The following is a 15,964-nucleotide window of genomic DNA, read 5'->3' as shown; positions in this document are numbered from 1 at the left end:
CCAAATTACAAAGGATCTTTTTTTGTTGTATTAAAATAGTTAAAAGTGATAAATAAATTTTTAAATACACAAATAAAGTTTTTAGTTGTGTATTTTTTTTTCTTAGTTCTTTATTTGTGCATAATCAGATATCAGGTTGGGGAACGCGATCTATATAATAGAGTAGATCACCGAATAACTTTTTATAGAAAAGTAGCTCGCGTAGTAAAAAAGGTTGAACACCACTGGTGTATGGGATAGTTTTGATGGTTGAAAGAATTTGCACTTCCAGGATGGATTATATCAGATGGGTTTAGTGCTAGTTGTTTGGAGAAAGTGTTTGCTTTGTGAAAGAGTGAATGCGAATTCAGGGTGGTTTTTCATATAGATGCATGCATTAAATAATGAGGTCAAAATTATCAGTCTAACATTGAGAGAGGGAGAATTATAGTATGTTATGGATGGCCATGGTAAATGTGGGACTAAATTTGTAAAGAAAGAAAAGGAAGAGGTGTGAAATATGGTGGAGGATAAGGAATAAAAGTGGCAAGTTCTTAGCATCAGCAGATATAGTGGAACTAGAAATTAAAATTATTGATATGAGTGAAGCGCTGACAGAGAAGCTGTATCACAACAGCAATAGAATGTGATGGGCACAGTCAAGCATATTCAGAGAAGACATTCAGGATTATAGGTTCATAGTCCCCTTCAGATGTTTGTCTGAAGGAGCACCCAATCCAAATACTTTTGGATTTTACCACAGCACATTTGACAGAATGTACATGTGGGTTGTTACCCCAAAGATAAATTGGATGGGTATGCAAAGTTAACTTGTTTTATGGATAGGAGGATGACTAACAGATATCAGAAAGCAGTTTATGGAATTACTGAGTCTAAGAGGAAGGTGACCAGTGGTATGCTTCCGCCATGTTATTTATTTGTATATTAATATTATTTGCTGATGATGCCAAGTTGGGGAGAGTGATAAGGCACATAGCTGACACAAAATTTTCCTGCAGATAGACTTGAAGAGATTGGCTGTATGATCAAGTCAGCGTTGCCAAGTATAAAGTTATCCATTTCAGATGGAAAATGTTGCAAGCTGAGTACTTCTACTTGGAATTTGCTGTAAGTAATCATTGAAGTTAGGAAATTGAAAATCGTAGTGGATATGTTTAAGGTCACATTGCTGAGGTGATATGTTGTCACATAGCTTGTGATTAAAAAGGAAGTTATTCTTCCACTTTTCAAGTCTTTAACCCTTAATTAGTTGCACTTTTTTTGTTACATAATTAATCACATGAGGTCAAAAAATCACTCCTTATGTTGAATTTTTTCTTGACAATTATTCATAAGACTATTACACTTTTTTTTATACAATCTTTGTCAAGTAGCTTTATTTTATCCTCCTACAATCTTTTTCTATTGGCATCCTCAGGGAATACAAACTAGTAAGCTAAAATGAAGGTTACAGACTATGTTATAACTGATGGTTCTAATTCATACAAAAAATTGGTATGCGTGTCTCGTTAACGTGATTTATTCGTTATGGCTCATGACATAATTGTTATGAAAGTTCATTTCTTTGATGGTTAATGATCTGATAAAAGTTTTCCAAATTTCTAATTAAAATTTGACCTTGATTCTTGTTTAGGTTTTCAGTTTTACGGGCGACTGTAGCTGCTTCTTTAAAGGTTCTTGAATGGTAGTTATCTTCTATGTATGGCATAAGGCTCTTATCCCACTCAATGTGATGGTTAGTAGAGGCAAAGTGGCATGAAAGGCCTGAAATGTCTTGTCTGTTATTTCTGACAAATCCTATGTGTTCCTCCTTTCTCGTTTCAAAGCTTCTAGAGGTCTGACCTACAAACTATTTAAAAAAAAGTGTAATAATCTTAAATCACTCCTTACTCCACAACTGATTGCCCCGATGGTCGGCACTTAACTGATTCAGCCAGTGTGGGAAAAGCAAGAAACTCAGAAATTGAACATCAATGATGGCTGGGGTCAGATCTCATGCACCTAATTAAAGGTTAATAAAACCATACCTGGACTACTGTGCTCCTAGTTGAAAATATCCAGCAGCAGTTATCCAACATAGTAACTGGCCTGTTGAATTGCACATACTGATTTGAGGGAATGTAGCATTCAAAGTTTGAGGAATAGAGAGAGGAATGGGATAGAAAATAAATTAGTAAGGGAATTACAGTATAGACACAAGTGAGATTTTACAGGTGATAGAGATAAACCTCGTGATCATCCTTGGAAGAGTAAGGGTGTGTGAGTAGGAAGCATGAAAGTTAGATCCAGGTTTTGTCAGCCATGTGGTGAGTGCATGAATGTGCTACTGTTAGATGCCATGTGTCTTCAGTGAGAAGAGATATGAATTACTAAAGGAGTCAGTAGAGTCCTTCCTGAATCAACCATTAGACTCCTTGGAGGATCATGAATAGCTGTAACAATAACTAAATTTCATAACTTGAACAAATTTGTGAAAATATGCAGGTACATAGTAAATATCAACTGTATTCTCAAAGCCTATAGAACAGACACATTTCTGCTATTTAGGCACATATTGTAAATAGGAAATAGAATCTGGGAAAGACTGTTAAATAAATTGATATGGAATAAGAAAGAAATTAGCCAAAACACCAAACTAAACAGTTTATAAGACAGCCTTCAAAGCATTTTTAACTTGTGCAGCTGAGAGTTTTGTTAGAAATGAAATACTTCATTAAAAATTAGAGACAGTAGCTGTGATAGTTCTGATGAAAATTGAAGAAGTGAACAGATCAGAATCATATTAAAAATGGAGATGTTAGGAAGTAAATCTTAGCATTCATGAATGTGTGGGCAGAGCTGATCTAAGTGTATTGATGCAGTTGATGCTTGGCCTTGATTGGCTGTGTGAATAGCTTCTCCAACTCAGATCATTGGTTTGAATCCCATGTGGTTATGGGTGTTTGGAAATGTCTTTGGGTAGGAAATGACTTGCATTGCCTAATGTGCATTCTGCTTACTAGAGGCCTGAAGTGGCTTGAAAAAAGTTCCATATTTGTTCTCTCAGTCTCTCTCCAGAGCAGAGGTCGGCGAACTTTTTAGACCATTGACCCCTTCATGGAATCCTTGATTCCTCATCAATGCCATTATGGGCACTATAACTTAAAAAAAAATTACACAGTAAATTCAAAGTTATCACTGAACACCACTCTGATAGCTATGGTCGATAAATGCGCACTAGCCCTGATTATCTCTGTTCTAGATGTCTTCATTGGGGAGAGTGTGTGCTTCTCCCTCATTGGCTCAGCCAGTTGGCATTGCATGTTTACTAGGTGTTTATAGACACCCTTTGGAAATCTAGACATTTATCAACCCTCTTGATAGCCACATCAACCCCCAGGGGTCGATATCGACCACTTTGCCAACCCCTGCTCTAGAGCTAGGGTATTTGGATATTTAATCCTTAGTCCACTGATAGATTTACAACATTTTGTGGGTAGGATTTACATTTAAAAAAAAAAATATGTTTAGATTTGACAGCATACAAGACCTGACAATTAACGGATTAATTTTGAAGAAAATTGTTGAAACTAAGTTAATAATGTAATTCTAATTATTTTGCATTATTATTGTGTCCTGTGAGAATACATATTACGAACTGATGAAGAAGAAGAATGAGTTTTCTATAATTCTCATAAGATGGACTATTATTGTTCATCTACCTATTACTGTGTTTATCAATCAGCCATGGCCAGTCTTGGCTGATTAATCTGACATTTTAAAGAAATGTAATGCTATGATTAGGCTGGTTGATCCTATTTGCATAGTCATCTATCTCTCATTTTTCTAGTATGAAAAAAATCTTGTCCGTATGGACTGGCCAATTCATGCTAATTAACTCAAAATTAACATTTGATGAGGCCTTTTTTTTATTTGAAAGCCCCTTTATTAAAGTTCTTCACATCTAGGCATGAAGAACTTTTATCAGGGAAGTTGAATCCTGGTCTTCCCAAAACCAAAAGGCATTGTCTTTGCCATTTGAGCTTAAGACTGTCTAAACTATTCATTTTAATTAAGTATTATAGAAACATTGAAACAGCAAAAGTTATATAGGTATTGATAATAATCATTAGTTAGCATATCATTTTTCCTGATTATGCATTAGGAAAATCTAATCTGGGTTTGTTAAACCAAAAAAAGTTTTTGAATAATGCTATTCAGAAATGCTGCCGGACCTGCAAACATCAAATAGTATAGTGCCTTCTCCCCTCTGCTAAAAAATTTTCTAGCTCTATACCCAAGCCAGAAAATCTGATAATCTGGATTATCAGATTTTCTGATCTGGTTGGCTGAGTGGATAGTCTCTGCTGCAGTTAATAAGCTGTAAGATTGAATTCCACTGCTATGTGGATATTTGTTAATTTAATGTTTCCAGTGGTATAGGAATTTCATCACCTGGTATAATCCATCTTGCTTATTGCAAGCCTGAAGTGGCTTGAAACAATACCATGTGTTTATTCTCTAGATTAGTGTTTTGTTTCAAGCCACTTTAATATTCAGGCACCAAAAACATTGTGCTTTTTAATGTTTCCTTATTGCCAAAAATTGGGAAATGCTGTATCAGACAACCCATCAAAAACATAACATTATTAAAACTTCCCTATTTTTAATGTTTTCTTAAATGCAGAGATCATCTTAGCTTTGAAGAAGAATGGACTGTTTGTGTTTCTGTTTTCAAATTAAAAAACAATTTATTATATAAAACTTGCTTGCTATAGCACATTAATCAAGAGTCCCATCACAACACTCCATTTTTAAGGAAATTCATAAAGTGCAAATGGTAGAGAGGTAACAGAGGCAGACGAAATTATTGAGTTACTGAGTAACCATTTTGCAAGGGTATATCTGTCATCCAAGTGAAGATATTGTTATGGAGAACAGAGGTTGATGAATTGGAGGTACTTAGGATATTACAGTTATGGGATTGGAGGGGATATCGGCTTGCATTTTAAGAGAATGCGCAGGGGAACTGCCAATGCCTTTGACTAGGCTGTTCAAGTCTCAGCTCCGGCAAAGTCCCAAGAGAGTGGAAGGAGGGCAAAATAATTCCTTTGCATAAAGGAATTATTCAGAATATATTCCAGTTTTATTTTTTCCTTTAATGATCTTATGACAAGATGTCTTTGAAAAACTGCCAATCTTTGAAGGCCATCTAAGTTAAAAAAAAAAAAAAAAAAAAAAAAAAAAAAAAAAAAAACTAACATCAAAAATGAATTCACACTGGACAGTGCAAAACTGATTTGTCTTTCTTGTCAATGTGCATTTCATCTGATTTTTTACTATTTCAGTTTTGAAACAGTGGGTAAGTTCTGCTGGAGATTTTTTAAAAGAAATTGTGTTGATGAAGAAGCAAAAAACTTGATATATTGTATTGCTGCGTTATATTTTGTATTCTGTTAAATCATGTGAATAAATTTGAATTATACTGTTTGATGAGTATGTGGTGATGTGAATTTTTTTCCCTCAGGGGAATGAAATTAAGAAGAATATCCGAAAATTTAGTGGTTTTCCTTTCACAAAAGATTCTGCAGATTATGAAAAAAAAAAATCTCATTTGGATAAGTAAGTTCTTATATATTTCTTAAGTATTATTAGTAATTCTGTTAACAAATTTTAAAATTTGAATGGCAAATGATAGTTTAATTTATGAAATAAGAATTAGCTCATGAAGCCATAAATAGAAAATGAAAAATGCAGCTAAATTCACTTCAGGTGGCATTCCATATTGGTCTTAAAAGGTAAAGTAATTATAACACCGCTGAATGTAGTTTATCTAATAGGATTAATGTGATATCCTTCTTCATGAAGGCATTGCTCTCCGTGTTTTTCATATTTTTAATGTCCTGAAAGCTTTTTTAGAAATGCTCTTTTAACTTTGATTTTTGCTTAATTTTATAGTGGTTTTCCACCTCTATTTTGGTGGAAGTCATTGGTACTAGATCAGAAAAATAATATTGAGCAAATCTTAGAATGCTGTCCTTTGTCAATAATCACAACTCCTGTCTTATAAAGGCTATTGTGCATATGATGAATATTCCGACTGTGCAAGTGACACTTTTATAACTGGTTCTTTTACTCATAATACTGTCCTTTTAATCTTTTCCAAACTATTTATAAAATTTAATTGACAGTCTGATCATTAAGTACAAGTTCATAGTGAAACGGTGTTTCAGTTATTTAAGAAATATACTTCACTTTTCACCTGAACTTCTTTTTCTTGATGTTTGCAAGGTTAATTGTTTTCACTAATAATGGCAGCTTTTATTTTTGATATTGGTCATAAACTGAAATAGTTAAAATGCAGTAGTAGTCACTATCATTAGTAGCTGAAGAATTCTCTTCAACTACTAATGATAGTGACCTGATATACTTACATGAATTTTATTAAAACAAGAGCTCTCACAGAAACCTTGTATATTCATTAAAAGGATTGAAAGTTCATTTTGTAAGCAATTTCCTAATTGTTTATCATCTACTGTATGAAATTAGCTCTTGTAAAGAGGAGACAATGATGCTATCTATTCCATTAGTTTAAGGATGTGTGAGATATACATAATTTCTGTCACTGTTGGTCCAATGTTTGAAACAATCATACCACTCAAATAGAAGTTTTATTTAGAACAATGTTTCCATATGTTTTAACATTTCAAGAATTTAGTTGTATGTTTATCATTTTTTAGGCAAATTTGATGTTGAGTTATTTCAAATTTCACTTAAAATATGTTCTCTTTACTGCATTCTAACATGTAGATGCATAACTGACAGACACTTCACAGAACTAGTTTAACTTGTTAGTGAATCAAAAATGTAATTTTCCTTGCTCAGGAAGTGCAGGAACACTAGTTTTTTATTATAGCATGCATATAATAAAAATTCATTCTGTTATGCACAACCCACATGCTCAGATTAATACCAAGAGGGGAAAAAATACATTTATTAAGCTCACTAATGTAATAAAAAAACAAACAAACACTAGTTTATAGGTCATAATAATTATTTAATAAAACCTACTAGTGTTTGTTACTTTTTATGACATTAGTTTTTTTTTGAAAAAATCAACATACTCATGGCCAGCCTGGTTGGCTGAGTGGGTAGCGTATCCGCTCTCCAGCCAAAAGGCTGTGGGTTCGAATCCCACCATGGGCATGGATATTTGCCCTCTATGGGTCAGATAACTACAAAGTTTATTCAGAGAAGTTGAGCTATTAGGTTTTAAAATCATAGTCTCCCAGGTCTTTGGTAAATTAATGCAACCATACTTATTGAGGTTGGTATCTTCATAGCTGATGCTGATTCTAAGAATGGCCTCTCAGACCTGTAATGACTTCTAGATAATAAAAATCTTTTTCTCCATCTGATCCTGTGCAAAGTATCCAGAGCATGGTCTGCCAATCCCAGCCTGCCATACAGTTGATCTGAGATGTAATTTTTATGTTCTTCAAGACATGTTAACTAGCTACTTTTATATGTTCTCCTGAAGATCGGTCACATCCTCTTGAACAACCAGGAGCATATAAAGTTCTCTGTGCCTGCAAGTTAGTCTTTGGACAGACTGGTAGATTTGTTAACATAGCACCTTGAAGAACATAAAAGTTACATCCGAGATCATCTGTATGGCAAGCCGGGATTGGCATGTCAATACAGCATACTGTTAATATACGTAAAAAACCTCAGCCCACTTTAAACTCAGACACCTTAGACCTCATTCAAGCTATATTTCTTTCAGATATCTCAGCCCTGTTCCAGTTCACCATGAACTCTGGCTATTTAATTTCATTGGCAATAACAATTCTACAAACATAGAGGAGCCAGCCATGGGTTCTCCACCCCTATCCAGCTTTTTCATGAGACCTTCCTTAGACTAAAAAAAAGCCTTAGACTCTGTTCTGCATGAACCCACTGTTTGGCTGTGCTATGTAGATGATTGTTCTCCATTTAGCCGCATTGTCTGGATATGCTCAACACTTTTGTAACACATCTAAACAATCAACACCCTAGGATCCAATTTACCTTAGAAAAGGAAAACAAGTCTCCCATTCCTAGACACTGATTACACACCAGCCAGATGGATCCCAAAAAATACCACCATCAGTAATGTATGTGATTATAAAAACACTATATATATATAACAAGGCAAAATTAATCAGTTCTGATAACAGTGCCCTTACTACTGAAGTTGACCATATTCTCAACACTTTCTTAGCCAATGGATACAATCCCTCCCAAAAATCTTAAAACCCTGTAACTGCACCTCCCCCCCCCCCTTCTTGTCACCTTTCAGAGCAGAGATTATACAAACTCTATCACCATTCCATATATCTGGGGCACATCTAAAAAATTAGCAAACATTCTAAGGAAATACAACCTTACAACTACTTACAGACCATATAAAAAATTGGCATCCCTCATCCACTCCACCATAGACCTACCATATCAGAAGTTCTGAATGTGAGGACTACATCTTGTTCCACCATTACAGCCTCTCAGGACTTGCTGACTACACTTTGGATATGCTGGAAGAAGGCCACTCTATTACACCCCATCAAATACAAATATGAGAGGCTATTCCTTGAATCTGTGTCAGCCCTGAGAAACTTTCTAAACCTCAACAGAGATTCAGGCACAGCATTGCTCAGTGCTTCGTTGTTAAGAGGCAGTGATGGGCGATGTAGTACAATTTTAATTTCACTACCTTGTTAAGAGCAGAGATTTAAATTTAGCAATTGTTGAGAGCGTGCAAGGTAGTGATTAGATCCTCTCTGTAAATCCTAGTTTTCTGCACAGAATTTTCCCATTTATTAATTAAAAGATAGAGTTCTTGCAGATTACCATCAGGCAAAATCCAAGCATACTTGTAAATATCTAAATATTGACCTAAGAATTCCAAACACCTATACTCAAATAGGTGTTTGTGATTCTTAGGTCCATTTAACTTGCATAACTTGAGAAGTCTCTCACAATTGTCACTGCGATTACCAATGCAAAATGGTCCAATTACTTCTACCCAGTAATTGGAATCGGTGCTACCCTTGGTTCTCAAGTCCCCTAAAGTAACTGTTACATCACCTTTCTTAAAACTGCATAGTATGTTTTGTAGCTGGTTAAAGAAGCACTCTTTTGCTCCATCTTTTGAATGCTTGGTAGGTGTTCAGGATGAAAACTGAACCACATTCATTAATCCTAGTTTTAAATTTAGTAATTAGCATCCTTATATTAATATCCAAGAAGTGCATTATTCGCATTTCTATTAAGTAACAGTCCTATACCATCCTGGGTCTGCGAATCAGGTATTGCTGTTCTGAATATCACCATATCCCACAGATTTTATATATGTAGAGCAAGAAGCTCTAATTGTACCTGTGAATTTCTTCAGTGAGGATAGCAAGCAAAAATTCTTGGTTCATTGTCAAGTCCTTATGGAAAGGAAAGTTTTACTAGGTCTGTAGAATTTTTTGTTTTCCCCAGGACTTGGCAAAATCAGTTCCTTAATTGCAGGTATGGGGCAATTACTCATATCTTCCAACTCACTTCAGCTTAAGCCTTCTTTTCAGTAGTTAGTTTGAATAAAATGGATTTTTGTTTATTTTTATCTGACTTCTACCAGTGAATGTTTTCTTGTGAACTTATGGTACATTTATACAATGAGTGGACTAATACAATTTTTTTTTTCTGCTTTTTTTTTTATTATTAATTATATATATGTATACATTGCATTTTTATTTATTTTTAAGTAGTCTTGAAACATTTTCAGTCAAGTGTTCAATAAGCAGAGTTGTGGTCTTATACCATGTGATGAAATTCACCATCTTTCACCTAAATACAATTACAAACATACATGCTTTCACCAAGATTTGAACTTGCAACCTGTGGCATTCTTAATCTTTACCTAAAATAATATTGCAGGTTTAAATTAATTATTTATTTCATTCTAAGGGTACATTGCAGAAAGTTATTTAATTTTATGGCTTGTTTTTCACAGCAAAGCAGATCACAAAAATCCCCTGGAGAAGATGGAATAAATATAGAACTTATGAAATATGCAGGCATCCTATTCATAAAACAACTTTTAAAATTATTTAACAATATCTGGCAGCAAGGAATGATCCCAGAAAGTTGGAATAAGGCATTTATCATCCCAATATAAAAAAAGTGATAAATGCAACTCTGAAAACTACAGATGAATAAGTCTGCTAACTGGTTAGGATACTTAGTGGTTATAAGTTATATGTACGAATGTTAACTTCAAAACTTAAATCGTATGTAGAGGATAAACTTTCTGACAAGCAAAATGGATTCTGAAAAGGACAATCATGCATTAACCCAGCTTTTACATTAAAAATCTTAATGGAAAATCATTATGAATTCAACATAGATTACCAGATTAATGGTAATTCAACGTAGATTACCAGAAAGCCTTTGGTAATCTACAAATAATGAGTCTTAAGGAGCAAACTATGAACCATACTTAAGAATCTAAACATTCCAAATCAGCTGCTTGCTGCAATAACTAACATCTACCAAAACAACCAAATAGCTGTAAGAATCAATGAAAAAGTTACAGAATGGAAATCAATAAACAAAGGGGGTTCCATCGAGGATGTCCATTGCACCACTCTTATTTAATATCTAAATAGATGAAATAGTAAAAAAAAAAAAAAATGGAATTAAAAATATAAAACCAGCATTTAAACTGGATTGTGGAACTATACTTATTTTGTTTTTCCAGATGACCAGATAATTATAGCAAAAAGTGAAGATGAATTCCAAAGATCATTATACATAATTGCTAAAACATTATTAAACATAATTGTTTTAAGCTTTTAAAGGACCATCTCCTGTCAGAAGTGATATCATGGTTGAAAATAAAATTTTAGAAAATTAACTGCTTCAAATACCTTGGATGTGCTGTGTCATATACAAAAGAAGCTGACATTGATATCAAAATTTTACTTTCTAAAGATAGCAGGAATGATCAGTAGTATTTTCAAACCTAACCAAATTCAAAAGTATACATTAATAAGAGTTTATAAAGTTTTGACAAGACTGTCTCCACTGTATGGAAGTGAATTATTAACCACAAAAAGTGCAGAAGAAAAAAGAATAGAAACTGGAGAAGGGAAATTTCTGTGAAGCACAGCAGGCTATACTCTCTAGGGCAAAAAAGATGCACAGAAATAAAGAACTAAAAATAATCGTATTGGACATAGTATATGAATACCAAAAGAAGTGGATATGAACATATCGAAATAATGTACATTCCAAGACTACCTAAAGAAAATTACTACAATATCACCCAGTTGAAGGATATAGAAGTCAGGGATGACCCAGAAAAAAGATGGAATGAGACTGATACACAGGCTATGAAATGCTCATGCCTTTAGCTGTAGCATTAGTAACAACTAAGAGTATGAGACTATTTTAATTATCATTGTGCCAAAATCCTATTGGATTTCCACAGGTTTCATAGTTGAAATGTTTATATATATATGTATATATATCAGTGGTGTCATGTAGCCTATGCAAACCGCACTATAAAATTCACGTGGATTTGACCGTGTGATTGCATTATTATCAATGTATGAAAGTTTTAAGAGTGCATAGTGCATCAGCGTTCGTCTTAATTGGAATGAAATTAATTTTATGATAACTTTGAATACTTTAATTTATCAATTAATTGTAACCAAATCTGCATAGATGGTGACAACATGTTTGTTTTAAGATATATTAGAAATCAGTAATGAAGGAGAATGCTATATTTGGTTGGTATATTTGAATTACTCATACAATCTGCAAAAGCTCTGGCAGAAAACAGGACATTCAGTAGATCGTCAACACTTTCCCATTGTAAATATGGATACAAAAAAGATTATACTAAAAACTTGTCTATATCGGTGTTCTGTACCTGTCATTTCACACTTGATACATCAAAACAGATGTAACTTAGAAAACAAAAACAGCAACTCATGACAACATTCAATTAGATTGGTTGAAACAACCAATTACAGCCACTGATTTCTGGTTGCTATTGTCTCGAAGCCAACCTGCCTTCTGTGCCATTTAAAACCACTGGAACATTAATAATTGATACCTGGGCTATTAATGCGAATGTGATGCAATGTTTATGCATTAAAGTGTCCTCTTCATGAAGCATTAGTATGTTGTTTTTAATTTTAGGAATCACGTGAAACCAGGAAAGAGTTAGGGGAGTCTTTAACAGGATATATAACATTGCTGATAATTCTATCCCATAGGTGGGCACCCTGAATAAACGTCCCTTTACAAACCCCAACTCAACATCACCTGAGTTAAAGATCGGTACTATCAACATAAGAAGCCTGAATGGCAAAGAAATGGAGCTAGCTGAGGAATTAGATAAGTACCAGATCGACATCATAGGGGGTGACTGAAACAAAAAAGACCAAAACTGGTGAGATCTTTCTAAGCAATAAATACAAAATGTTCTATTCAGGCAATGACAATCAAAGAAAAGAAGGAATAGCCATAGTATTCAACACAAAACACAAGGCTAATCTTCTTGAATGGCAGTCAGTCTCAAGTAGAGTAATGTAGGCAAATATGAGAATGGAAAACTGGACAATGAGACTTATTTGTGCCTATGGCCCCACAGAAGGTTCTACTAAGGTAGAAGTGGAGGGATTTTTTGAGGCTTTAGAAAAAGCAACTGACACAATGAAAAAGGAAAAGTTGGTCCTTGTTGGGGATCTAAATAGCAGAGTAGGAAATGATTGTCAGACATGCAAAAATATTTTGGGAAAATTTGGAGAAAAGAGCAAAGCTAATAATAATGGCAAATATCTGTTGGATTTCTGCTCAGGACATAGACTGGTTATTACTAACACCATGTTCCAACATAAAAATGTGCACAAATTCACATGGAGTAAAGAGGCAAGGAATAAGAAAAGTCTCATTGACTATGTTATTGTTGATAGTGATGTTTTCTCCCTGGTGCAGGACAATGGAGTGTACAGAGGATTTGAAATTGGAAGTGATCACCATTTAGTCTTGAGCATGATAAAATTGAATTTCATATTGAAAACAATAACATGTAAGAAAGTTTTAAAGTGAATAAAAGTTGAGCAGCTCTCAGATGTGAACTATAGACTAAAATACACAAAGATTATTGAAGAAAAAATGAAAGTTTGAGAACAAGAACTAAACCTTGGAGATTCAGTGGCAAACGCTGAAGAAAACATTGATTGATTCTGCCAGAGAGGCATGTGGTGAGGTTGTCTGCAAGGATAAAAAAATCAGAACTCCCTGATGGACACAGGAAGTTAAAGAGGCAGTGAAGGAAAAGAAGAAAGCATATCAAAAGTTCCTGTCAAATAAGTCAGCTTGCGCTCTTAGAGAATACAGAGACAAATGCAAGAATGCTAAACACTGTGTAAAACTAGCTAAACAAAAGTCGTGGGTGGACTTTGGCAAAAATATAGAAAATAAATATCAAGAAGGTGGCAAAATATTCTGGAGGTTGTTGAAGAAGCTTAGGAATGGAGGAAAGAGTGCTGTAAAAGGAATTAGAGATGATAAAGATGATATGAAAACGCGAGAAAAAGATATCCTTGAAGTATGAAGTAATTACTTCGAAAAACTGCTAAATGAAACAAGTAGTGATGACAGCACAGTGGTAAACAGCACTCAACAGGCATACAGTCAGGAATGCATATCCATACTTGTCAAATGTGGAAAGGCAGCAGGAGTAGATGATATTCGACCAGAAATGCTGAAGTATGGTGGTATAAAAGTCTTACAGTGGCTGCACTGCATAGTTCAGAAAGCCTGGACAGAGGGACAAATTCCAGATGATTGGAGTACAGCTCTCATAGTACCCATATATTAAAAGGGAAATAATTTTAGGGATATATCTCTGTGAGAATTACAGAGATATATCCCTACTGAGTGTTCCTGGTAAGATATATGCAAGTATACTTGAGAAACGATTGAGAAGAATTGTGGAAGAAAAGCTTGGTGAAGAACAAGCTGGATTCAGGCCAAATAGAGCCTGTCAGGATCAGATCTTCACTTTACGACAAATAGTCGAGAAAGCATGGGAATATAACAATGATCTGTATTTAAGTTTTGTCGATTTGGAGAAGGCATATGACAAGGTGCCAAGAGATAAGCTATTCAATACACTGCAGTTATATAGTGTCAATGGGGCATTATATCAAGCAATACTTAGTCTTTATTTGAGTTGTAAATCATCAGCTAGAATTGAAGGAAGTACAGGAAGATGGTTTAATGTTAAATCTGGTGTGAGACAAGGATGTACATTATCCCCTCTGTTATTCATTATCTATATGGATCACATTATGAAGGAAAGTGGTATTAAACATGATATCAAAATTGGAGATATTAATGTCAGCTCATTGCTTTATGTTATACTTCTAAATAAATCCGCTACAAGTCTGCAAAATTCTCTGACTAAATTGAATAGCTGTTGTAATAGATATGGTATGAAGGTCAGCAATAAAAAGACAAAGACGATGAAAATAGGCAGAATCATTGAAAATGTCAACTGTGTTGTGAATGGAGAACCTGTGGAACAAGCAGAACATTTCAGCTACTTAGGCACGATTTTTAGTGAAGATGGTAAATTAAATATGGAAATAGACAACAGAATCAGCAAAGCTGGTATGGTAGGAAGTCATTGAATAAATTCATATGGAATAAGAGAGAAATTAGTCGGAACACTAAATTAGCTGTATACGAGACATTGTTCAAACCAGTTTTAACTTATAGATCTGAGAGCTGGGTCAGAAGTAAAACACTTGATCAAAGACTAGAGACCGCAGATATGAGAATCCTGAGAAAGATTAGGGCCGTGAACAGATGGCATCAATGGCAATATCATATTAAAAACGAGGATATTAGGAATGAGCTTGACATTGTCAGCATCCAGGAATGAGTTAGCAAAGCTAATCTCAGGTGGTAGGTCATTTAAACAGAATGGGCGAGAAAAGATTAGCTAAACAAGTGTTCTCTGCCAGGTTGGCAGCAAAACGACCCAGAGGAAGACCAAGATATAGGTGGATTGATACGGTACAAAGTGCCTTAGACGATAAAAATATAAGATCTGATAATGTTGGCGTCTTGACAAGTAGCAGACTGATTTGGAGGAAAATTGTAGATAGGAAGTTAGTAATGATGTAATTTTTTTCATGTAGTACTATCATATCCTGTACACCCCTTGAGGGTACCTGTCAGGAATTTGATGATGATGATTAAAATACTAATTCTATGAACTATTATTTTGGTCTAAATAAAATACTATTTATCAGTTGAATTTTTATTCAGATATAATTCTCTTTACAGATTAAAATTGCATACTCTTAACTTCAATGTAAATGAAATTATTATTTTTATATTGAATATCCATGTCTCATGACATATGTTTTTTTAGGTTAACTAATGGAATGTTGAAACATGTTTGTGAAGTTCTTGATCTTGAAAGATCGGGAACAAAAGAAGAAATTGTAACTAGGGTTTTGGAATTTCTTATAAATCCAAAAGCTTCAGGAAAGAGCATTCCAAAGTCAAAGAAAAGTATGTATGTTAGCTATTTAATAACTAATTAATAGTCTTGATAATAATTTTTTATTAATAATAAATTCCTCACTTGGAAAATTATTTGCAGTAAATGACACCACAGAATTTTTAGATATTATTTTATATAATGCTTAGACAGTTGCTTGGAGAATGGTGGATGAGCTGACCATGTCAGAAGGTGCTCTTGTGTGATATGACTGAGGTATCAGCATATCAAGATGGATTACAGGCCAACCTTCTGGTAGTATCTTGCATATACTCCTGCTTTTATTTTATATACTTATCCAGAATATCTCGCATGTGCTCTGTAGGATTTAGAGATCTACTGGATAGAACATACATAGGAACTTTTTGT

General features: G+C 34.3%; 1 protein-coding gene across 2 annotated transcripts in view; it reads left to right on the top strand.

The window, feature by feature from the left end:
- Dek (protein) overlaps window positions 1-15,964 on the top strand; it is a 120,885-nt gene that overhangs the window by 77,544 nt on the left and 27,377 nt on the right. For both annotated transcript variants that reach the window (XM_090391225.1, XM_090391224.1), the window contains 2 exons: window positions 5,507-5,601; window positions 15,464-15,606. In XM_090391225.1, coding sequence (XP_090247351.1) covers window positions 5,507-5,601; window positions 15,464-15,606 — 238 coding nt within the window. The remainder of the gene's footprint in view (window positions 1-5,506; window positions 5,602-15,463; window positions 15,607-15,964) is intronic.

This window comes from Typopeltis vanoorti, chromosome 4 (assembly GCF_054136105.1).
Source record: "Typopeltis vanoorti isolate ZY-2024b chromosome 4, IOZ_Tvanoo_1.0, whole genome shotgun sequence".
NCBI lineage: Eukaryota > Metazoa > Arthropoda > Arachnida > Uropygi > Thelyphonidae > Typopeltis > Typopeltis vanoorti.
The sequence above is the reverse complement of the archived record's forward strand: the minus strand, read 5'-3'. Positions and strand labels throughout refer to the sequence as shown.